Raw genomic sequence first — 26,077 nt, 5'->3', positions numbered from 1 at the left:
GAAAACATCAGCAAGTGCCTCAGACTTTAGGTTACAGACTCAGAGAGAAAATGTAGGAAACTAGCTTTTACAGATGAAAGAGCTCAGAAGAAATCTGTCAAGACATTTTACAACTAGTAAAAAGTTAAGCATCTTTGTAGAAATGGCACTACCAAAATTTAGCCAATAATCAAACATTTCTTCCTATATGTGCCAAACTGACTTGTGATAAACTATAAGAAAAAAATGAAAAAGAAAATCGGGCTGGGGTATGGCTCAAGGAGTAAGCACAAGATGCTGAGTTCAAATTGCAGTGTCATCAAAATAAACAAATGAAAAGAATAGCTCAGAAAGGATGGATCCATTCAAAGGTTGGAGGATGATTAAGAACCCTGAAAACAGTGCCACTTTATTTTCTCTTGCTTTGGAATTAACATCAGAGCACACAAGAACCTTAATTAAAGTGACAAAACAAATATTATTTCAATGTGAACACAATTTTATATAGCAACAATTTTGAATATTCTGGACCTTCTGTCTTCCACAAAACCAGTTGTAATAGATATCAAACATAAATCCATTGCAACAATTTCATTCTAAGATACTTTGGACAAGTATTAGATGGTTTATCAATTCAAGAAAAGTTATCTGTTCTCCTGAAGATCTTTCTGTGCCAGTTGCTGAAAAGGAAACATGTAATAGAAACAGAATTATTTTTAGTGCTGAGATACAACTCCAGTGTTGTATATGCTAAGCAACTATGCTACCACTGAGTTACATCCAACTAAATTCTCAAAAAGGATTAAATAAAATTTACTAAAATTTAGCACAGTGATAACTGGGCATTGTTGAATGATATTTTTGAAAGCCTATACAGAAATTATAGTTCTATAATAAAAAGGAAAAGAAAAAAAGAAATTATAAACATAATTTAAGACTTTTTAAACAAGAAAATGTTAAAAAAAAAAAAAAGCATTAAATAAGCTGGGCGCCTGTGGCCTGTAATCCTAGCTACTGAGGAGGCTGAGATCTGAGGATTATGGTTCAAAGCCAGCCCTGGCAGAAAAGTCTGTGAGACTCTTATCTCCAATAAACCACTAGAAAACCGGAAGTAGTATGTGGCTCAAGCAGTAGAGCACTCGCCTTGAGCTGAAGAGCTGAAGGACAGAGCCCAGGCCCAGAGTTCAAGCCCCACAACCAAAAAAAAAAAATTAAATTAAATGTAATATATCAAATTAAAACTGTATTTTAACATTAGAACTATTTATACCTTGTATTAAAATGGAGCATAGAAACAATGTGCTTGTTTTATAAACACTCTAAATAAATAAACAGTTTAAGAATTTAAAGTGCTCAAACATAACCTAAAAGTAAGTTTCCAATAATTGAATCAAATGTTTTTGAGATTATAAAAACCTGTAATATGAAGTTTGAGAATGAAATAAAAGCATAATTTAGGCCTATCAAAAAGCTTTTAAGCATTATGATGGTAAAACTTCTTCAGTACAGTAATCCTCTAATAACAGAAAAGGTTTCAGTCGAGGAAATCTTGTTAAGTCATATTTGGATTTGTTAAAACTTAGTTTGAAATTGTATAAAATTCTTTTTGTAACACTCAACTCTTCAGGAACTTAAAATCCTTCATAGATTTATATTCTGATTTTAGTTTTATTCATTGTTACACTTTGCTTTTTATAGAAGTACAAAACTCTAATTTCAACTTATGTAGCTCAGTAAAGTCATTCTTATCAGAAATTAGAATAAATCTTAAGAGTTAAACCATGAGGACTTGCCAACTCCAGAAACTCGATTTCTGTTTGTAGAGCTTCACAGACACTTTCCATGTCATCCTCCTTATAAAGTTCTAATTCTTTTTTAAGCCTGTTTTAAAAGAAGAATTCATTTAACTGCTTGTTTCCAAATAATTTTAATTACACAGAGTATACTGTTTGCAACCTCCAAAATCAAAATTTCTACTTAAACACAAAGAATTAGAAATTTTTATTCTCTATAAAGTTATAAGGATCATATAAAAAGTTTGAGGGAAAAAAATCTCATAAAGGAAATAAGGTACATGATAATAATAGACACTCAACAACTTGATGTTAATTAGAAGATTGACACAGGTTAGTGAAATGGTAATAGTAGTATGTCTGAAGACATCTGCTTCAGTTCTGGCCACTAAATTGAACAAGCTTGTTTAAATCACTTAGCATCTTTAGTCCTCATCTGAAAAATCTTAAGTACCAAAAAAAAGCCTCTGCCATTTCTTCCTGCTCTAAAGTTAAATAACTTTGAAATACACATATTTAAGTAAAATATATTTTGAGAGTTAGAATGAATGTTAGTTTCTTTTCTCCAAATAAGTCTAAATTCTTCAAGAAACTGAATTCTTTTAAAAAATATTTTATGCCCTTATTTGACAAAAGGACTAATTTTTCTTAAATCCTCACATGGTTGTACAAGGTGATTACAAATTAACATGTTCATTTATGTGTACAATACATCTTGATCAGAGTAGCCCTTTCCATCATTCTCCCCACCCATTACTCTTTTGCCATTGGTCATATCAAGTTCCCCCTTCCTTTTTTAACATGCATAGATTGAATATTATGAATGTATTTGTTCACTGTACCCTTTGCCATACATCCGCCTTCCTCTCAGCACCTCACCCCCATTCAAGGCATATGTTTCAGCTTCTTGATATTCATTTTGTTAAACCAGCTATTAGTTGTTAAAAAGTTTTAGACCATGGAGTTTCACTTTGTTTTTCTGGGCCTGGCTTTCTTCACTCAGTATGGTTTTTTTCCACTCATTCTCCTGTAAATGACATAATTTCATTCTTCCATGGATGAATAAAATTCCATTCTCTCTGTGTGTGTGTGTGTGTGTGTGTGTGTGTGTGTGTGTGCCCAATCATTGACTGTTGGGCATCTGGGCTGGTTCCATAACTTGGCTACTATAAATAGTGTTGCAATGAACATGAAAGTGTAGGTGGTCTTTCAGTCTTTTGGCTAAATGATTAACAGTGATATTTGATCATAAAGAAGCTTTTTTTTTTTTAATACTTTGAGGACTTTCCATACTGATATCCATAGTGGTTGCACTAATTTACATTCTTTCCAAAGGAAAAACAACAGTACTCCAGGTGTTCACACATAGTGAGATCAAAGGAGCATATTCTTACGGGAGGAACACAAAGGGGCAATGCCTATGTGCCTCTGATCATACAAAATAATATTGATCAAAATGAACTTTATCTTTGGTTTGGTCTGCTTTTTGGGGGTCTTGTTTGCTTATTTATCTGTCTTTGGAAGGGTAAGGGAGACACAGAAATGAAGGAGAAAAGGGTGAACAAAGGCAGCAGTGGTCCTCCCTAGGCACTATGCTGAAAATGAACTATATAATTTGTGAGTGGGAAAAGAAGGGAAAAACTGGGAAAGAGCAAGGGAAGATGACATTCTCAAAAAAGACATGTACTCATTACCTGACTTATGTAACTGTAACCCCTCTGTATATCACCATTAATAACAATAAAAAATAAAAGTTTAAACATAGGTGAAGGAAAAAATATAATTATAAGCCATGAACTGTGGCTGGAGACCTAGAGCACTCCTGATGATGAATGATGAAGAATTTGAACAACCCCCTTGCACACATACTAAAAGTATCAGTGCTTTCACAAAGTTAAGCAACTCTTAGGCCAGAAAAAAAGATGAAAAATTTAGATCAACTTGGACCTCTGTTGAGTTCCAGCTGTTAAGGGAAAAAGACAAGGGATTCAGAGCAGCAAAATTCCTTGGATAACAGCAATAGAAAAAGAAAATTCTTTCTGAAAGAAACATTCACATATTTGGATTCATAGTTCTTTCCCAAACTGACAATGAATAATGAGTTTACAATAAATATCACAACAAGAAAACATAATGCAAGAAAAAGATAATCAGAAACAAGAAATAACAGATTATATCCACAATGTATAAAAAAGCTATAAATCTATAAGAAAAAGAAAACACAACAGAAAATGGGAATAAAACAAAACTCCCAATTTTTAAGATAGTTCACAAAAGATAGCCAGTAGTTAATAAAAATATAAAATGGTGTTCAATTTTATTAGTGACCAGGGAAATACAAAGAAAAGTACAATGAAATGCCAAAAATGGTCACCATAATAGCTAAAATAATAGAATAGCAAAAAATGCAAGCTAATAGTTAGCAAGTGTTGATAAAGATGTGAAGAAACTAGATTTTAAGAATTCTGGCAAAGGATATTGCAGTCCCATTTATTTTTAACTTATCTATGGCTTTGTATTAAAAGGGATTTTTATTTTATTTTTTTATTGTGAAAATAGTGTACAGAGGGGTTACAATTACAGGGGTAAGATAATGAGTACATTTCTTATCAAGCATTGTAGCCTCCTCCTTTGTTTCTCCTTCCCATCCTCCCCCTGCTGCCCCACCCAATTCTCTCTCCCCCCCCACCAAAGTTGTAAAGTTCGTTTTCGACATAACGACTTGTTAAAAGGGATTTTTAAATAGAAAAGTAATGTAATTACCTCTGAAATTACTGAAACAAGCTTTGAAAACAATAAAAACATATACTTGATTAAAAACATTTAATAAAAATCTGATTAATGGATACTATTTTTATACAATAAAAACATATGTCAGAGCAAAAGTAAGCACATTATTTGCAGGAGAGATATTAGAGGAAATCCCTTTAAGATCAGGAACAATGATGCTCATTGCCTCTATTACTTCCTAATGTTTTGTTAGAATACCTTGCTATTGAAATTAGAGAAAATAACTAGAGTTATAAGAATTTGAGAGAAAAAAAAGCAAGGAACTTCAATTGTCAAGTGATTGGGCAATGTATCTGGAGAATAAATAATAAAACCCAAGGAATAAAATTATTTAGCAAAGCAACAAAATTGGCTTACAAAAATAAATAGCATTTGTTTTTTCTTGGATAGAAAATCATAAAATGTTAATAACACCAAGTTAAATCAACTAAATATGGTTCCACTTCAAACACTAGTACATTTCTATCCCTGCCACTAAGGAAAACTACCTTAAGGTTCATATGAAAAGGATAAACATTCAAGGAAAGCTTTGAATATTGTTCTTTGCAGAAGAGTCCTGGAAAAAAAAAAAGTGCAAGAGTACTTACCTTGCAAACCTAAGGCCCCGAGGTCAAATACCAGTACCACTAAGAAAAGAAAAAAAGAAAGAAAAACAAAAAAGGGGGTGACTAGCCATATCAGATATTAAATCCTACCCTGAGTTCAAGAAACCAGGCCAGGAACAAAAATTATGAGAATTAAAACAGTGAAGTACTGGACTATTAATATAGCAGTAGGACATAAATAGAAATGGATACAAGCATAAATGACCATTTAGTCACTAAGAATAAAAATACTGGGCTTTCTAATAATGTTGAAGCAACTGCATACCCATTTGTAAGCAATAGTGAATGTAAAAAGACATTCTGAACTAAAATAAGACTTTAATTCACAGTACATCCACTCTAAATGGATCAAATATTTAAATGTTAAAAAGCCAAAACCATACAGGGGAAGATGAAAGTATAGGCAAATTACCTTAAAGACTGGTTTTGGATAAAGAGTTTTACTATGGTTCAAAATGCACCTGTAGTTTTAAAGAATAAGATTTTAAAATTCAACTGTGCTAACAAGTTTGCAGAGCACAATATAAATAAAGTTGAAGGTAAATTATATTCTGGAAGAAAAATATTTTCTGTATATATAACAGATAGAGGCTAAATCGAATAAAGGCTAAATCTCATAGAGAAATTTTCTAGCCAAGGGAGAATAAGTCCGAAACCCTGACAGAAAAAATGGGGAGAAGTCACAACATGATATTAAAAAAAACCCACAGAAAATTGCATGCAAATGTTCCTTAAAGGTATTAAAAATGTTCAAGCTTCACTCATAATACTGATTTGCAAATACCCAGGTACATTTATGGTAATACTACCTGTAATTACCACAAAATATGACAAAGCATTCCTCAAAACATTAGGAAAAAAAACTTTAGAAAAGGTGGGCTTGGAAGGTGGCTCGGTGGTAGAGTGCTTGCCTTGCATGAATGAGGCCCTGGATTAGATTCCTCAGTACCACATAAGCAGAAAAAGCCAGAAGTGGCACTGTGGTTCAAGTGGTAGAGTGCTAGCCTAGAGCTGAAGAGTTGAGGGATAGCACCCAGACCTAGAGTTCTGGCTTACAACCGACAAAAAAAAAAAAGTAAAGAAGATCACCTCATATTAATAAGAGAGCAATCCATCAAAAGGATGTAATGATTTTAAACTTGTATGCAACAGATTCTGGTGTATCCAATTTCATAAACACTAGTGAATATACAGGAACAGACAGGTCCAGATACAATCAGAGTGGTTATTTCAATACCTATTTGCATTGGTAAATAATCCAGAGAAAGGATCAGCAAAGTCACCTCACTTCAGGGAAAAATTGCACTACAGATCAGAAGGACATCTATAGAACATTCCATCCAACAGCTGAGGAAGATACATTCTCCCATATTAACCTCCAAAACAGATACATTTTGGACCATATGTTAAAGTCTAAGAAATAAATAATTGAAATAGCTCTTATATTTCTCCAGACCATAATGGAATAAAATTATAAATCAATACCAAAAGAAACTATATAAGCACATGGGGACTGGACAATATACTTCTGAATAACCAGTTGATTACTGAAGAAATCAAGACAGAAACTAAATATTCCTAGAATTAAATGAAAATGAAACAGATGAATTAAATGAAAATGAAACAGAACCTACTAGAACTTAAGATTTAGTGAAGCAATGCAAGCTTATAGCTATGAGTGCTCATAGAGACATCAGATCAACAACTTAATGATGCACTCCAAGATCTTAGAAGAATACCCCTAAATTGATGGAAAGATGGAAAGGAATAATAAAGATTGGGGCAGAACATAATGAAATGGAGAGCAAAAGAACAATGCAAAAGATAAATAAAACACAGTGGATTAAAAAAAAAACAGATGAAAAATGTTAAGCTGGCTGCCGGTGGCTCATGCCTATAATCCTAGCTACTCAGGAGACTGAGATGTGAGGACTGAGGTTCAAAGCCAGCCTGGGCAGAAAAATCTCCATGAGACTCTTATTTCCAAATAACTAGTCAAAAACCTGAAGTGGAGCTGTAGTTCAAAGTGCTAAGAGTTCCTAGCCCTGAATTCAAGCCTCAGGACCAACAGCAACAAAGATTGGCAAACCCAAAGCCAAATTAACTAAAGAAAGAGGAAGATGACCTGAACTAACCAAGTAGAAAGGGATTTTCATTTCATAAGGCCCTGGGTTCAATCTGCAGTAACACACACACACACACACACACACACACACACACACACACACACACGAATTTATTAAATAGTAATCAGAGTTGATTCTATATCTTAGCAATCTGCAGTAACACACACACACACACACACACACACACACGAATTTATTAAATAGGAATCAGAGTTGATTCTATATCTTAGCTATACTAACAATGCTGGTAGCTTTAGTGTGGCTGGGTTTGTGGTTAATTGAATAAATGTCCAGGAGTGGGATTGCTGAGTCTATGTTTAGTCTTTTGATGAAGCTTCATTCTGCTTTCCATAGCTAAGATATGGAATCAACCTAGATGCCCCTCAATGGACAAATTGATCCAGAAAACGTGGTATATATACACAATGGAATTCTATGCTTCCATCAGAAAGAATGACATTGCCTGATTTGTAAGAAAATGGAAAGACTTGAAAAAAATTATGTTTAGCAAAGTCAGCCAGACCCAAAGAAATATAGGTTGCATGTTTTCCCTCATTTGTAATAATTAGAATATGCCTATAAATCTACAAGTAAACTCAGTGAAGAGTAAAAGACAAAAAAAATTTCACTTGGATGATAAATTAAACAGGACTCCCAACATTCACACTGTGAGATCAAAGGAGGGTATTCTTAGAAGAGGATCACATGGGCTCAATAACTATATGATCATATAAAATGATGCTTATCGAAACAAACTCCAAGAAATGGAAACAAGAAATTGCTTATTTTACTTTTTGTGTTTCTTTTTTTCTGCTTCCCTCCTTTTGTCACTGTTTTTGATTTCTGTACCTTTTGTTTTGTATGTAAATTTATCTGATTTGGGGAAGGGAAGAGGAGGCTCAGAAATGATGAGAGAAAAGGTGAACTAACTCAGCAGTGATACTCATTATGTTGAAAATGAACTATACAATTTGGGAGGAGGGAAGTTGGGAGAGAAAAAACTGGGAGAAAATGAGGAAAAGAGTGACACTGTTCAAAAAGAAATGTACTCAATACCTGACTTATGTAACTGTAATCTCTCTGTATATCACCTTTAAATTAAAATTTATGTCTATAATTTTTATCATGTCTATAATCTTAGATACTCAGAAGGCTGAAATCAGAGAAGAGAAATTTGACACCAGTCTGGGCAGACAATACTACAAGCCTCTTATTTTCAATTAACCAGCAAAAAATGTGGAAGTCTAGGTATGATTCAAGTGGTAGAGCAACAGCCATGGTAGAAAATCCAAAAGAGACTTCAAGCCCAGCACTGGAACAAAAAAAATAATCCTGAATGAATGATTAATTTACAAAGAGAATAAGTTGTTAATCACAAGTGTTTTAGTTTTATATTTATACAAGCATGAAATTCTTGTAATATTTTTAAAGAGTACATGAAAGTTATATGCTGAATTAACAATGCACTGTGGTTGGCATAATGTACCTAGCTGCTGCTATTACTATGTAATAGGCACACTTTAATATATTTACCTTTTCAAATAAAATAGTACAGATCTTTCTCACTACTTGCTCTTCCTTGTTTTAGTTTACATAGATGGTATACTCTCTAAGGTACTTTTTGCCCATCAGGATTGGGTAGTGACCACTCTCCATTTTAGTATCCTAATAATAAGCAAGAGAGCCTTGAAATTAAGGAGGACATTCAGAACAAATTATAGGAAGCATTTGCCTATTGAGCATATAATCAAGATGTAGAATTTAGAATTGCACTTAAAGATTGCTATTCCCAGCTTTAAAATAGGCTAACTGATAATGGTATGAATATTAATATATTTGTAACTAGCCAAAGCAATACATGGTAAGCAGAAATCATGCTTCAGTGATTAGATTGATTGCTTAAAGGAGTTCCCTCAACAACTACACAATAACTAAGAGTTGCCTGCATTAGTTATTGTTGCTTTCATTATTTGAATTACCAAATAATGTCTAGGATGAGTTAATATAGTTAGTTTAAAAACACTATGTTCTATGTAGTTTACCAAGTTCCTGCACAATTCCAAAACTATTCCCAGTTACCACTCAGAAAAACCTAAACAGTAGTACACTCTTTGTAGCTACTGAATTGTGTATTACAACAGTTTAAGAAGAAAGGACAAAATTCACCCAAAGTTCTAGAGCTCAACCTCAAATGCTATTAAAGTTTAGCCATACTTTGTCTTTAATTTCTACATAATTGTGAGTATATAATGTTGGTTTCTCCTTTTGTTTCTTGTACTATACAATTCCCCCCATTTATTACATATGCTAACTAATATCATTTAAAATAAATATATAGTTGTCTAAGGGCAACACCACAGTTAACCTAATCATTCATTTATAATAGAGCATTTGAGTTATTTCTAATTCTTCTACAATAAATGACATTATTATGAACATTTCTGTGCTCAAAGCTTATTCTGCACTTAGAATAGTTTTCATTGGGATAGACATCATAAATAGATTATTGGGTCATATTGCACAATCATTTAAGAGAGTCCCATAATAATTTTTATGTATTAACACATATAAATGTAATTTCAGTTTAAAAGCAATTTAAATTGTAGTCCAAATATTTGCAATATTTGCAAATATTTGATGGCAGAAATGTACTAGTGATCTTTGCATAGCACCTTAGGCCATTTTGAATATGGTCATGGTAAGAATATCTTTCAGTGGCTAAAATCCTAGTCTGTAATCCTAGCTACCTAGGAGGCTGAGAGAGACCTGAGTATCAGTTTGAATCCTGTGAGACTTTTATCTCCAGCTAACTATCAGAAAAACCAAAATGGACGTGACTCAGTGGTATAAAGCTGGCCTTCAGCAAAAAAGCTCAGGTATCGCACTCAGTCTCTTGAGTCAAACCTCAGAACCAGTACACACACACACACACACACACACACACACACACACACAGAATAGTAACATTAAATGCTTCAATTTGCCTTTCATTGGTATGCAGTATACCTAAATTACTTTGTTTTATTCATTTGAGTGAAGTCAGTAAAATACTTTAATAGTATATGATACAAAGGAAGTATTTAATGCCTGTTTGTTGAATAAATGCACAAATAGAAAACTATTTATGTGAATGTTATCGTATGGGTTTTATCAGTTGACTATGTGATAAGCTGTTATTTCTTGTTTGTCATACAGTTTACTGTTAAATTTTGGTAACATTATATGTTGCTTTTTGGGCATATGAAATTTTAAATCTTACATGTTAATGTGTTAGTCTTATGTGTTCAATCTTGTCCTCTTTGATTTAATTAATTACATTAGTTATTCAGTATGTACTACTTATTAAAGTAACAAATTTCCACTAGATTTTTGATGGCTTGAGTTTCTTTTTTTGGGGGGGTCTGGTTGTGGGGCCTGAACTCTGGGCCTGGGGTGTCCCTCAGCTTGTCAGTTCAAGGCTAGCGCTGTACCACTTGAGTCACAGCACCACTTCTGGCTTTTTCTGCTTATGTGATGCTGAGGAATGGAAACCAGGTCCTCATGAATGCAAGGCAAGCGCCCTACCACTGAGCCACCTTCCCAGCCCCGATTTTTTCTTCTTTTTTTAAATTTTTTATTGTGAACATACTGTACAGAGGGGTTACAATTACATGGGCAAGATAATGGGTATATTTCTTATCAAGCATTGATTGCAGCCTCCTCCTATGTTTACCCTTCACATCCCTTCCCAGCCTCCCCCCACCCCCCCACACAATCCTTCCCCCCCACCAAAGTTGTAAAGTTCGTTTTCGACATGACAACTTGTACTTCTCATCGCTGCAACGGGTCCACCTGTATCCTTATTTAAAACACTTGTTTTTCCCCTTCCCCTCCATAAATTATACCGACATCAAATATAGTAAAAGCAGGGGTTATACTGTGGGGGGGGACATACAAAGCAACAAAGAAATAATCTTATAAATGCGTTAGAAACAAATGCATGAAAAAAAACATTTAAATACATATCTAAGGGTTCATTTTCCTAACATCACATTATCTGACCTTTTCTGCTTGACTCATACATATACTAGATATTGCAAATAAGGGAAACCATGGGACCTATGTTTCTTTGGGCTTGGCTTACTTCACTTAATATAATTTTTTCCAAGTTTTTCCATTTCCTAACAAATGGGGCAATGTCATTCTTTCTAATGAAGGCATAGAATTCCATTGTGTATATATACATTTTCTTGATCCATTCATCTACTGAGGGGCATCTGGGTTGGTTCCATATCTTAGCTATGGTAAATAGTGCTGCAATAAACATAGTTGTGCTGATAGCTTTAGTGTGGTCTTGTTTGTAAACATTTGGGTAAATGCCCAAAAGTGGGATTGCTGGGTCATAGGGGAGTTCTATGTGAAGTCTTTTGAGGAACCTCCATACTGCTTTCCAAAGTGGTTGAACAAGTTTACATTCCCACCAACAATGAAGTAAGGTTCCTTTCTGTCCACATCCCCTCCAGCATCTGTTGTTATTAGAGTTCTTGATTTTTGACATTCTAACTGGGGTGAGGTGGTATCTTAATGTTGCTTTGATTTGCATTTCTTTTATGGCGAGGGAGGTTGAGCATTTCTTCATGTATCTATTGGCCATCCTTCTTTCTTCTTCAGAGAAGTTTCTCTTTAAGTCTTTAGCCCACTTATTTATTGCCAGCCCTGATTTTCTTAATATTATTTCTCTACATTAATTCACATAAAATTGTTTTGGTGCTATTTAAACACAAAATTACTCTTTAGAAGTGAGTATAGTAATATCGTTGCTCCTCTTTTATATAATATTTATTTCTGAAAGTAGGTTTCAAAAATAAGTGTGTGAAATTACAATGAAAAAAATATAAAACTATGCTTTCCACAATCCAGGTCACATATGGTGGGCAAGATCATTCACAGGTATTCAGGCTGAACCAGAGGAGTCTTCTGAGGATCTGTAGGATGGAGCATTACTCTTACTCTAAATCCTGGGTTGGTTGGACTAGGCATGTCCTTTTACCACATATTTCCAGTCATTATCTCCATTTCCACACCAAAGGGATTTGTTTATAAACATATGAAAATGAAAAGAGACCTGAATGATAAGATACCAGTGGATTTAGAAAATAATTAGTGATTATTTGTGTAGTACTCATTTTCTCCTAAACTTATGAAAATGAACTCGAATATAACTTTAAAAAATAATCAACTTAATCTATCATCAAAATTACCTCTGTATTTACTTAGAAGCTTTAATAACTGTAGCATGTGCCAAAAATTCACAAAACAGGAGATTTCTATTAGCTTGAAGGCTATATAATCAATGCTGCAGATACTTCTGTGAGTGAATAAATGATGATCTACCAGAAAAAATGCAGAGTCAACAGAAATATTAACAAAACACATAGCTAAACTTGACCCTGGAACAAAAATAAAGATTTTTGTATTAATAAATGTTTCTTGGCATATAAAAAGATATAAAAGATTAATATTACAAATTAATGTTATGGATTAATCTAGGACACATATATAATTATTTAGCATTTCAAGACTTTAAAACAAAAATAATCTTAAACTTCTCCATTTTGAGTTAATTCTTATTAAAAAAAATAGAGTCAAGTCTGGGAAGGTGGCTCAGTGGTAGAGCACTTGCCTTGCATGCTCGAGGCCCTGGGTTCGATTCCTCAGCACCACATAAGCAGAAAAAGCTGGAAGTGCAGCTGTGGCTCAAGTGGTAGAGCGCTAGCCTTGAGCTGAAGAGCTGAGGGACAGTGCCCGGCCCAGAGTTCAGGCCCCATGACCGGACCCAAAAAAAAAAAAAGAACTATTTTTCTAAATGTTGCCTGGATAACAATCTAGTACTATATTATAAAGAATGTTTTAGAAATACTCCTTATAAAATCTAACTTAGAGGCAGCCAATGATGTTTTTAAAATGAAGTTGATCAGTGCAAACTGATGTGGAAAATATCTACAACTGTTAAACAATGAAGCAAACTGCAGACAAGTACATTACCATTTTCTCATTTTTCTAAATAAACATGAACACACTGGCATGCATGTGCATGTGTTCATGTGCACACACACACACAGAAACACACAAATCCTGACAGCATACACACCCAACTTTTAACAGTGTCCTAACTCTGGCATGAGAATGAGGTGATGAAAAGGGAGATTCTGATGTTTTACATCTTCATAGTGTTTTTTAAAATTCAGTTAGTATATTCTACTCGCGTAAATATATGGATATATTTAATGAAATAAAAATACACATGTAAAATGCATATTTATCAGTGTATCTTTTAGAGCAGTTGGGATGTTTCAGTACTATAACATGTTTATGCCTTTGTATAAATCAAAGGACCATCAATGTGACCTTTATGACCAGCTTAAGAGGATGACTTTTTCACAGAAGAGGTAACAGCACTGCTTTATTACTACCTATAAATGCATTTTGGAATATCTCAGTAGCAGATGTAGATTAATTTTTGTACAGTTTCCATTGCAAATATGCCCTTCACACAACTGTACTACCTTTTAAGTGTACAGAATGAAAATCTCCTGCTGTTGAATTTGCAGGTTTATTTCTGATGAAAGTTTCCTGTTGTATTAAATACACACAAAAATTGATTATACAAGATGTAAAAAATCACTATAGAAAGGAGCTTTGTAGTTATTAAAATGTGTAAAATGTTTAAAGTTGTCTCATATTACTATTTGCAGTAATTAAAAAGTTAAAATGACAAGTGTAGTGACACACGCCTGTAATCTCAGAATTTCAGTCCAGTCTGGGCTACCTATAGAGAACCTATACAAAACCAAGCAAAACCAAATCCAAATATCCTATAGTCAAGAACTGTTCTAGTAACCCTGGAATTGAGTAATAATTTATTTGGGGAGTTCACAGAGACTCAACAAATAGCAAACGTTCCCGCATCAAATCTGTCCAACTGAAAAATAATGAAGGAAGAAGGGGCAAAGCTATCCCAGTTATTATTGATATAGAAGATTCTGGAGAATGTGATTTATCTTTCCAGACCAGCATTTTCTAATATTAAAACCAGGAATTAGAATAACCTACCTGCTATCATTCAAGATGGTACCAGAACCCATATGCTTTCTTTCATAGAAACCTACCACTGCAAAACCACAGCAGAAGGGAAAGCAACCTTTCAAAGCGAAAGGGAAAAGAAAAGGGCTTTACTCTTCCAAATTCTGGTCAGATTGAGTCACTTCTTATCACAAGATAAGGAGTATAGAGGCAGCTGGAATTCTGGAGAATTGCACTAGTAAAAATTTTCCATATTGAAGTAGGAAGACCATTTCATTGCCAACTGAAGCTATCTTGATAGAACAATACATCAGGACTTTGCAAATGTTAAAACAAACATATGAAGTTTTACTTTTATTGAGTAAAAACCCAATCATATGTAGATATAATCACTGGCTAGATGAAGAAAATGAAAGATGAACACTCCAAGACTACCGAATAGACTGATAAATGAACCATCATGGGCTAATATACCAGAATTACAGCCAGGTGCTGGTGGCTCACACCTATAATCCTAGCTACTCAGGAGGCTGAGAACTAAGGATTGTGGTTCCAAACCAGCCCAGACAGAAAAGTCCATGAGACTCTTCTCTCCAAATAATCACCATAAAAGCCAGTGGCACTGTGGCTCAAGTGGTAGAGTGCCAGCCTTGAGTAAAAGGAGCTCAAGAACAGCACCCAGGCCCACAGTTCAAGACCCAGGACCAGGAAAAAAAAACTCATACACAAGTTTTCTGTGAACACAGAAAACCAACTCTGTGTGTGTGTGTGTGTGTGTGTGTGTGTGTGTGTGTACATAAATATGCAATATGGAACAGGTTCTACAAAGGAAAAATACATAGTACTATTAGGGAAAATATATGATTTCAATTAAAAGTAAGAAAGAGTTTTTTTTTTTTTTTGTCTGTTGTGGGGCTTGAACTCAGGGCTTAGGAGCTGTTCCTGAGCCTCTGTGTGCTCAAAGCTAGCACTCTACCACTTGAACCACGAAGCCACTTCTGGTTTTTTAAGAGTGTTTGATGGGAGATAAGTGTCTCACAGGGACTTTTCTGTCCAGCTGGCTTCAAACCGCAATCCTCAGATCTCAGCCTCCTGAGTAGCTAGGATTACAGGCATGAGCCACTGGCACCCAGCTAGAAAAGGCTTCTTTAAGGAAACATTCTATCTAAAATCTAAGGATGAGTTTTGACTCATCAGGTAGTTGAGAGGCAAACAAGAGTGAAGAACAAATAATTTCAAGAGTCAGAAAGAGGTGGGACCCATTGTAACAATGAGATGTACAAGTCCAAGTCATTATGTCGAAAAACAAACTTTACAACTTTGGTGTGTGGGGGGGGGATCTGGTAGGAGGGGTGGGGCGGGGGGGGGGGTAATGGGAAGGGATGGGAAGGGGAAACAAAAGAGGAGGCTGCAATGCTTGATAAGAAATGTACTCATTATCTTGCCCATGTAATTGTAACCCCTCTGTACGGTATTTTCACAATAAAAAAAAAAAAGAGTCAGAAGATAGTTGCAAAGCTTTTAGCTGAAAGAAAAGTTTGGCAGTTTGAAGAAGGAAGACCCTGATGAAGATAACATGATGAAGAGTCACGGAGGCCACATTAGGACACCAGAGGGTGAAAGGAGAGTAGAAGAGACTTTTATTGAGACATAGGTAAAAGAGAGTCGTAGCTATAACTTACATAGAAGTAATCGATAAAGAGAAGTAAATTCAAACCATGTATTTTGAAAGTAAAACTAACAAAATATGGTAAGGGATTCTGTTTACTGAGAAAGCAGAAACGAAAGCACATCTCCCAAAATTTCAGACATAGTTTATGATGAGTAATTGAAAACAAGGAAATGGAAACTGGATAGGAGAGGATAACTAGAGAAACAAGTTCATAGTGATGAACTGATTGATATTGAAGCATTCTTGTGTAATGTCTTTCTTACTGGAGTTTAATCAAGGCAAAGGTGTAATAAATGAAACACATTTTTCAACTAAGGATGGTTTTGTTGCCTTCCCACTCCTGCTATGGAAATATTTAGCGGTGTGTGGAGGCATTTCGGTTGTCACAGCAAGTTTGGAGGGGGATTATTTCATCTAGTGGACAGAGGCTATTGAACACCTTACACAGGCCAGCCACTCTCAACAAAGAATCGTCTGACCTAAAATTCCAAGTGCCAAGTTTGAAAAATCCTGTTTAAAAATAACACCTATTGCAATATAGGTCAAACCTACTAAAAAAAAATAAGAAAAATGCAACTATGATAACATTCAATATACTTCTTAACACTTAGATGAAAAAGACTATTCTATCCCAGAATTTTAGAACAAAATCAATTTAAGTTTGGTATTAATTTACATGTCACATTATTTATCGTCATCATTAGTTTCTTGTTACATTAACAATAAGGATAATGGTATTTTTCTAGGAAAACCTTTATATACAGTACCTTAATTTTGTTCTTCATACTTAGGAAAACTTTTATGATGTGTACTAAAGAGAAACTAAGTACACATACCAAACAATTTAAAATGGGAATTGATAAAACATTAGTATGTCATTAATAAGTGTTTAAATCAAAGAATGGCTAGATAATGGACTGATATTCTATTCAAATTCACTTTGTCACTATTTATGAAGGAAAATCATTCTCTAAAAGATTATGTGTTTAATCCTAACTCAGGGAAAAATTATGATTGAGTGATAAACCCACAAAACTGGAGTTCATATTGGGAGCCTTCATGCAACTAAGTATAATGATACCAGTGGGCATGCCCATTTTTAAGAATGTGAAGAAATCAATGAGCAGATCGTCATTAAGAAACTCATTCTGTATCACACACATCACCCAAGAGACTGATATTTTATGCTTATAAAACCTAATATAAAATTAAATTCCAAGTATTTTCTCACTATCTCCTAAAATTATGGCCTAAGGCAACACACTGCTAATATGAAACATTTGTTCAGCTCTAGTGGACATATTTCCTATATGATTTATGTAAAAGAAGGCTTCATTTACTTCTTCATGGAGTCAGTAATGAGGTTTACTTTCCTCATATTAATCCTGGAAAGTAAAGGAATTCCTTAATATAAAGCCAGAAAATATGACCATGAATAATCAATAATAGTCAAATTTTTAAAAACTAAGATCTTTGCTTCTTTTATAAGCATGTCATTCCAAACATCAGCCATTATTACATACATAAAAAATGTAAATATTCAGCACCAAAACCACATTTCAATTATTTAGGGAGTAAACTCGAGTAGCAAATTTCAAGTAAAGCAATAGATTATGATATTTATACCTGAAATATAGAAAGATTATTATAGTTTCAATTGTTTCCCCCTAAAAAGAAAGGAATAAGTAAAAAGAGTTAACTTACCTGTTGAGATACTAATAACAGACCATGAGCATGAGAGATAAGAGAAAAAAATGGTTTCTTTATTGTCAATCCAATGAACTTACACATTGTACTTTCTAGCCAGTGAAATGTTAACTTTTTAGTTATATCTAGATGGAACTTTAAATATATATTGCATTTGACTTTGTGATGAAATCTTTTAAACTTAAAAATTACCATATTTTATAGAAAAGTATCATAGCTAACTCTTACCTTAAACATTCTGAATCACTTTGGGGCTTTTTGTTGATTTTTATTTTTTCTGCTTCTAGAGACTTGGTCGTGCAAATGGCTTCATTCTCTTCATCTTGAAGAACTAAACGATTTTTTAAAAAAAGTCTCACATTCTTTAAAATTAAAAATAAAGGTTATTTGTTTTCCTCATATGCAAAATACTCTAATTTTTGGTATAGCTTATCAAATACGCATAGTCTATTTCATAGTCTATTTCAATATAGCAATTCAAAACACAAAAATATCTTCACAAAATTTGTGACATTAAGAATACTAGTTCTAACACACAATTCTGTGCTGTGTGTATTCCTTTTTTATACCAATGTGAGCACTATATCTGAACTGGTTAAGTCATTTTGAAAGAATATAACAATAATAATAATAATGTGTGTAATGCAATATTGTCTTCAAAATGAACTGACTCATAATAAAGTTACCTTTAAGTTTTCTTTGGAGATTAAATAATTCTTGCATCAATTCATTCTTTTGTTTTTGAAGTTCATTTAAATGGTTATTATCATTTTTCATTAACTTTATTTCTAGAAACAAATATAGCAATATCCAAAAATTAGTTAGAGAAAAATTTAATCAGAATGGTAAAGATTTGTACACTGAACAACCATAAAATATGGATTGAAGAAACTGAAGAAGACAAAATTAAACAGAAAGTTATCCCATGTTCATGAATCAAAAGAATTAATATGGTTAAAATGTCCATGCTACTCAAAGCAATATATAGATTCAATGCAGTCATTACCATGATTCCAATGGCATTCTTTACAGAAACAAAAAGAAAATTTTAATATAGAGAGGCAGACAGACATTTTTAGAAAGCACTTAATCTATTAATTTACTCCTATCTTACTAAGACAGGGCTTTTTTGTGTAATAAATTTTTTGTTTTATGATAAGAGTGAATGTGAGTATCTCCAAGTTTTCTGTGAGTTCTTAGAGTCATTTACCTTCTACTTTTGTTCATTAGTACTTTTCCTTTCTACTGGTTCCCTTAACCAAAGACTCGAGACTTGTATACAAAATTCTGTAACTTTTTCATTGTGTAAACCTATCTTCTCAAGTACACAGTTGAACATTCTAGTTGTCTTCCTGAACTCCAAACTAAAACAGCTGGGCACTGGTGGCTCATATCAGTGTCTGATACATAAAAGCACACGATAAATATCACTGAATGAATAAATGAATGAATGTACTAAGTGAATTTCAAAAATACATTTGTAAGCCAGGTGCCAAAAGCTGTTACCTATAATCCTAGCTACTCCGGAGGTTAAGATATGAGGATCATGGTTCAAAGCCAACCCAGGTCGGAAGGTCTGTGGGACTCTTATCTTCAATTAATTATCAAAAAGCCAGAAGTGGAGCTGTAGCTCAAATGGTAGAGCAGTAACCCTGAACAAAAAAGGCCTCAGGAAAGTGCCCAGTTTCTAAGTTTGAGCTCCAGGACAGTGACATAAAAAATACATCTGCAATAAAAATATAGCTTCTATCCCCACAGAAAGGTGTACTGCAGTGGATAGATAGACATGAATTAATAAGTATGAAATTACATTGCTATGAAGAAAAAGTATAGAAAACTATGAGAGACCATATCCAGCGAAACTGAGCTAATCTGGAACTCTTTTAAGAGCCAGTACCAAGGAATTTCCTGAGGAAGTAACATTTGGTCTGAGATCAGAAGAATGACCAACTTAACAAGATAAAAGATAAGACGACTTCTGAATCTAAAGTCCCCAGGCAGAAAGCACTGCAATAAGGAAATAAGAGACTGGCTAGTGCACTATTAACACAAGGGCAAAAGCTGCTGGGCCAGCTTTTGGAGAGATACTACACTGTAGGAAAAAGACAAAACATGTTGAGAAACTTGGTTTGCTATGTTTATCATGACACTAACAAGAGATTTTTAATAAAGCGTAGCATAGGAGGCTTGATATAACAGTACAGTGGTAATAATACTTCAAAAATAAATAGATGGTAATGTTCTAGAAATATTAAGGTGAAAACACTAGGGTTAAAAAAAAATAACAAAGCTGAACACTGTTTGCTCACACATGTAATCCTAGCTATTCAGGAGGCTAAAATCTGAGATTCATGGTTCAAAGCTAGCCCCAGCAGAAAAGTCCATGAGACTCTTATCTCCAATGGGACTACTCAGAAAAAGCTGAAGTGGCACTGTGGCTCAAGTGGTAGAGCACTATTAGTCTTGAGCGACAGTGGCCAGGCCCTGAGTTCAAGTCCCAAGACTGACAAAAATAATCAATTAATCAAAAAAAAAAGTCTGGAAGTGAAAAAAAGCACTTGTGTAGTACTAAGTAATAAAATCAGCTATGAAGAGCTAGAGATTTTTTTTCAAAATCCAATGTAACTGGATGACTAATCAGTTACCATCAAAAGCTTGTGGGAAAGGTCAGAGGGAGAAGCCATGGGTAGAAGGGAGAGAGAAAATTCAAGTGTCAGGAAATAACATAGGTGGTGGCACAAATTAGTAGAGGAAATGGAAGAGTAAACACTGACAGGAAAGAAGACAAATGGAAACTAAAACTGCCCTGGGAGAACAGCTCCAAAATCTGGACAAATCTGAACAACTCCTTGCCCTACTAGGGAGGAAAAGTCACCACAAACTCTTTCTTGAAGGAACAGATAATTTCAGTATTTTCATTTTCTAACTAGAGAAAGAAAACATTAAAAAAAACTTTGTGAAGTCAATACAATATATAAGCACAAGAAGATCAGGCTCACTTATAAATACTGATGCAAAAGTCTTAAAGGAACAATAACAATAGAATTTTACCATATATTAGAAGCACAAGGTTAATAATGTATTAGTTAATAAAATTTACAATTATATTGAAATAGGAAAAGGACATGATCATTTACAAAGATCTGGGGTAGGAAGGAAAGAGAGAGGAGTGGCTAATAACCTGCAGTTCGACATTATGATTACTAACAGAGATCCTGAAGCATTTCTGTAAAAGTTAGTGATAAGCAAAGTACCATCTAATAGAGTTCCAAGGCATCAGCTAATGAAATTGGCAAAGAAAAAAAGTACAAGATAGCTTTTTATAGAAAAGAGACTGGAAGCAAGAGGAAAAGGGCAAGTGATACACCATACAGAATCATTTCCAAGTGGGAGGATGACTGAGATCTAATAGAGAAATTTCTAATATTTCTATAGCTGGACTTCAGAATAACTACAGGGCACTGACACTCCTGCTTTTTCCTGTATTTGCCCTTTCTGCAATGTGTCCCTGCAAATATCCTATGTCTAGTTATTGTAGTATACTGAACACTTTAGTAGATAACTGCTTTCTTTATTTTGAGTTTTTTGGATCAACAAGAAATATACTTAAGGATTACAGAGGAGCCTCATTTGCAATTGGACATGTGAGACATTGGATTTTAAGCTAATGTTACAATAGAATTTCTCAAATTTGAAAACAATGATTATTTTGGATTTTTCCCAATCTCTGTCTAACTACAATCCTGCTATTCTTCCTAAGCATTTCCTTAATTCAATCCCTTCTTTCTTTGGCAACTGATTTAATTCTATATGATCATAGACTGCAGTAACTTTCATACTAGTCTTACTTAAGTAAAATTTGCTCTACTACATGCTAGTTTATTTTCTAGCTTATAATAGATTAATGGTAAGATAAAATTCATAGCACCAGTTAATCCTAACCACTATAATACTTTATATTGTACTATAAACACTGCCTCCATATTTGTTCCTCATACTTTTTATTTCTACACACCCAGGACCTAAAACAGTATCTATCAAATAACAAATAAGAAAAAAATATATATATATATGCTGGGTGAAAGGTAAAATGCTTATATAACATGAACTTCTAAGGAATGTGAAACTGCTCACAATAATGTATATATTATATATACATCTATAAATTTATTTACATATATGTGCATATACATATATGTGTATATATTTATAGATATGCTTGTACATGTATACATATTCATTAGGAAAATTAAGATAGAAGCAAGAGAATAACTATGCAACAACCCAGTCTGCTTATGAAATTAAAATTTCTATAAAATTCATTTATTCATTCAAGATAACGTATTCCCAAGAATGCCAAATAATGAGATAGCAAGTTTATTAATACCTCTTTCCAAAATTTCTGCTTGATTTTCTAAATCAGATATTTCAATCTTCGCATTTTCTTTCACCAAAAGATCTCTTTTCTTTGATATTTCAAACTCATTATTGAAGTCTGTAATTTCCTTAATAAATTTTTCCTCCTCATCTGTCATTTTTTTCTTAATAGCCTCCTGAAAAATAGAAATTAGAAATAAAACACAAATGTTGGTTGCAGTATCTTTCTTTAATTATGTAAATTAAAATAGAACTATTAACAACAAAAGAATCAATTAAACTTTCTCATATTACTATAAAAAATGCTTACTGTTTTAGTATTTATTATTTTTTTGTTGGTCGTGGGGCTTGAACTCTGGGCCTGGGCACTGTCCCTCAACTCTTCAGCTCAAGGCTAGCGTTCTACCACTTGAGCCACAGTGCCACTTCCATTTTTTTTTTTCAATTTATGTGGTGCTGATGAACCCAGGGCCTCATGCACGCAAGGCAAGCACTCTACCACTGAGCCACCTTCCCAGCCCCTACTAATATTTTTTAAACTGAAGTTATTATGTAATAAAAAAGCTCTCTTTCAAGTTTTGAGGTAATTATTGAGATAGAAATACTATCAGTCATCATTATATTGAGCTTATTAGTGAATTAAACTCTATAATCATATATGCCATCATTACAACATCAAATTGGGTGGCCCAATAATGACTAAACTTGAAAATCTACTGAAAAGAATGACTGCTTTGGAAGTGGCGCTGTAGCTCAAGTGGTAGAGCGCTCGCCTTGAGCTGAAGAGCTGAGGGACAGCACTCAGGCCCAGAGTTCAAGCCCCACTACCGACAAAAAAAAAAAGAATGACTGCTTTATTAGAAAAATATGATCAAGCTAGCATATCCAAAGAAACCTTTTTAGAAATGTAAACTGATGAAGGCAAAGTTATATACTCATTTTAAAATAAATTCTAACATAGTTTACATATTATTAAAAATCAACAAACCATGGAAATGAGAATTTTTAAAATTTGGACAATGCAAAAAGCTATACTTTTTTACAACGCTACAATTAAAATATTATTGGACTTTTCTATTGTTTTTAAGAGATAACTAATTACAAACCACAGAAATTGGCCATGTTATTCAAAATGACTACAGTGTTTGGTATTGACATTTGAACTGTATTTTAAATATCATTAAATGTATTTTCTTTAAAATATCAACTAAACACAAGTCAGATCAAACCTCTGTCCAGTGTTGTTTCTGACACAAACTGTGTCAATCCTTGTCCCCACATCTATTCCTAAAATGTGACCTCTTGAAACCTGAGCACTTTTCAAAGTCTTGCACTACTCTTTTTAGTAATATTACAGCTACAAAAATTTCTTTCAGGCAGTTGTAGTTTACACCTGAAACCCTTGCTCATCGGAGAGCTAAGATCTGGATAGTCACTATTCAGAGCCAGAATGGGCAGAAAAAAAGGCACCTCAGATTCCATCTCCAAAACAACTATTGAAAAGACCGGCTGGTGGTAGAGCTCAACATAGAGTGTCAGCCACCAAGCAAGCTAAGAAAGCACAAGGCCATGAGTTCAAACCCCAGTGCTGACAAAACAAACTATTACATCCTTGCCAATAGAACTCCTTCAATTTATATTACATTACCACTAATTTTAAATAGGGCTTAGCATTTTTCCTTATTTAACTAGTACTACCTGCCAATATGCAAAGAGATAACTTTCTAAATGTATACTTTTTAAGCATATGAAATAGATTTTTTCTAAATGGTTGGAGACTTACAAAGGTTTGAAGAAGCATATTCCTTTGGTTTGTAATTTCACTGCACTGTCTTTCCAGAGCATGTTCATGAGTTTTTGAAAGCTGTAAGAGGAAAGATTTTTCAGATAACTGTTGAACCTTTAAAGTAAAGAAACAGAAATTAGAAGGAAGCAATTAATTAAATATCTGAACAGATATGTATAGTATAAATATGTATAGTATTAAATCTTTAACCACAGCATAAAATTCACACTAAACTACTTAATGTATATGTACCATCTTATATTTTTTTTTTTTTTGTCAGTCATGGACCTTGAACTCTGGGTACGGGTGTTGTCCCTCAGCTCTTCAACTCAAGGCTAGCGCTCTACCACTTGAGCCACTGTGCCACTTCCAGTTTTCAGAGTGGTTTATTGGAGATAAGAGTCTCACAGACTTTCCTGCCCGGGCTGGCTTTGAACTGTGATCCTCATATTTCAGCCTCCTGAGTAGCTAGTATTAAAAGTGTGAGTCACCAGCACCTGCTTTTATTATTACAATTGTATAGTCTCTTTTTCCCTGAAAGATTACTGGCTTCTCAAGGAAAAGTTATGTTTTCTTTTTCCTCCCTATACTTAGCACAGTTCATTCCTTATAGACTAAAGCTTTCTCACAATATACAATAAAACTGCTTCTTCAAGGCAGCTCACTTGAAAAGAACACATGTATTCTCATAACTTACTATGGGTGGATAAATCATTCCTATAACAAAATGAATATAATATACAAAATACATGTCATATCAAATAAAACATAACTGTGGTTAAATTTCTCAAGGTTTGTTGTTGTTTCAATGGTACTGAGGTTTGAAATCAAGGACTTACTACTTGCTAGACAGGTACTCTACCACTTGTTCCAAGCCCCAATCCTTAGAGCTTTAGCTATTTTTTGATAGGGTCTCATACTCTTGCCCCCAGCCTGGCCTAAGCCCACAATTCTCTTATCTCTGTTTCCCAAGTAATTGAATTGTGCCCATCTTCAGATAGATTTGGGGAACTCATTTTTTACTTCATTTATTTATTCTGGGGGATCTTACTTTATTATCGAAGTCTGCAACGGTTGATTAGTAATGCTATATAAACCAGTTTAATTTAAAGCCATCTTACCTTCTAGGCATTTAACCAACAGATTCCTTGTAAACAATTACAGAGACCAACAGAGATGTGTTTTATATGTATATGAGGAAAGAGAACTTTTTCTATTCCCTAGTTCACATAAGAACTCATTTATTTTAAAACTTCACTTGGTTCTCAAGAGCAGGTAATATAATAAAAATTGGTATCAGATATGTAACTATTTCATTTGGACTTAAAAACGGTAGCTCCTGAGATATGGATATGAAAAACAGCCTGATATACAAAAGCTAAGACTAATGCCAAGCTAAAAATAATTTTTCTACAATTTTCAGTACTAGCCCTCACAAAAACACATCACTTCCAGTTTGGGGCCGTTCCCATCCCTACAGAGAAAAGAAAAAGGATATAAATTCACCTCAAATTGCAGAAAGCAAGATTTATGTTAGTTATAAGAACTTCTCAAGGTGAAAGGCAGATTGTGAAATCTCTGTCCCAGAAGATATTGAATAGTAAAGAATACAGGAATAGTCTAGTCTAGAAGCAAATGGTAAGTTTGAAGACATTTTGAAATACTATTGCTACAAAATCCTAAGAATACTGGCATTTAAAAAAACAATTGAAATAAAATAAAAATATGGATCTTATATTATATATTAGAACACATCTTCTCACACCTACAGCACAAAGTGCTGTTCTCATCAACTCAATTTTTAAAAAGGTATTAATAGAGAAAAATACAACTTATATGATCAAAGGAATTGAACTAAAACTTGAAAATAATTACACAGTTGGTATATTACTATATGAGAAGATAGAAGTTAGAATACATGTATACATATCTATAAAATGATACATAAATTGGAACAAGGGAAAGTAAATGGTGATCATGAATCCTAAACATTTGTTTAGAATAAGAAATTGCACCAGGACTATTTATCTCTTAATATGTAAATGAGAATAAAGTCCAGAGAAGTACAATAATAAATGTTATACAATTAACTAAGAGTAAATTAAAGAATAAAATCTCTTTTGATTTCCACTTTTTCAAAATCATGATACTAACACAGAAATATCAGAACTAATTCAAAG

At 33.7% G+C, this 26,077-nt stretch overlaps 1 protein-coding gene across 1 annotated transcript in view; it reads right to left on the bottom strand.

The window, feature by feature from the left end:
• Positions 1-623: 623 nt before the first annotated feature.
• Ccdc172 (coiled-coil domain containing 172) overlaps positions 624-26,077 on the bottom strand; it is a 49,802-nt gene continuing 24,348 nt past the window's right edge. The window contains exons 3-8 of the mRNA XM_013017708.1: positions 23,895-24,011; positions 22,122-22,287; positions 18,421-18,522; positions 17,963-18,065; positions 1,773-1,860; positions 624-659 (exon numbers count right to left, since the gene is read on the bottom strand). Coding sequence (XP_012873162.1) covers positions 624-659; positions 1,773-1,860; positions 17,963-18,065; positions 18,421-18,522; positions 22,122-22,287; positions 23,895-24,011 — 612 coding nt within the window. The remainder of the gene's footprint in view (positions 660-1,772; positions 1,861-17,962; positions 18,066-18,420; positions 18,523-22,121; positions 22,288-23,894; positions 24,012-26,077) is intronic.

Source organism: Dipodomys ordii, unplaced genomic scaffold, assembly GCF_000151885.1.
Source record: "Dipodomys ordii isolate 6190 unplaced genomic scaffold, Dord_2.0 Scaffold36, whole genome shotgun sequence".
In the NCBI taxonomy this organism is placed as follows: domain Eukaryota; kingdom Metazoa; phylum Chordata; class Mammalia; order Rodentia; family Heteromyidae; genus Dipodomys; species Dipodomys ordii.
This window is presented reverse-complemented; position numbering and strand designations above follow the sequence as displayed.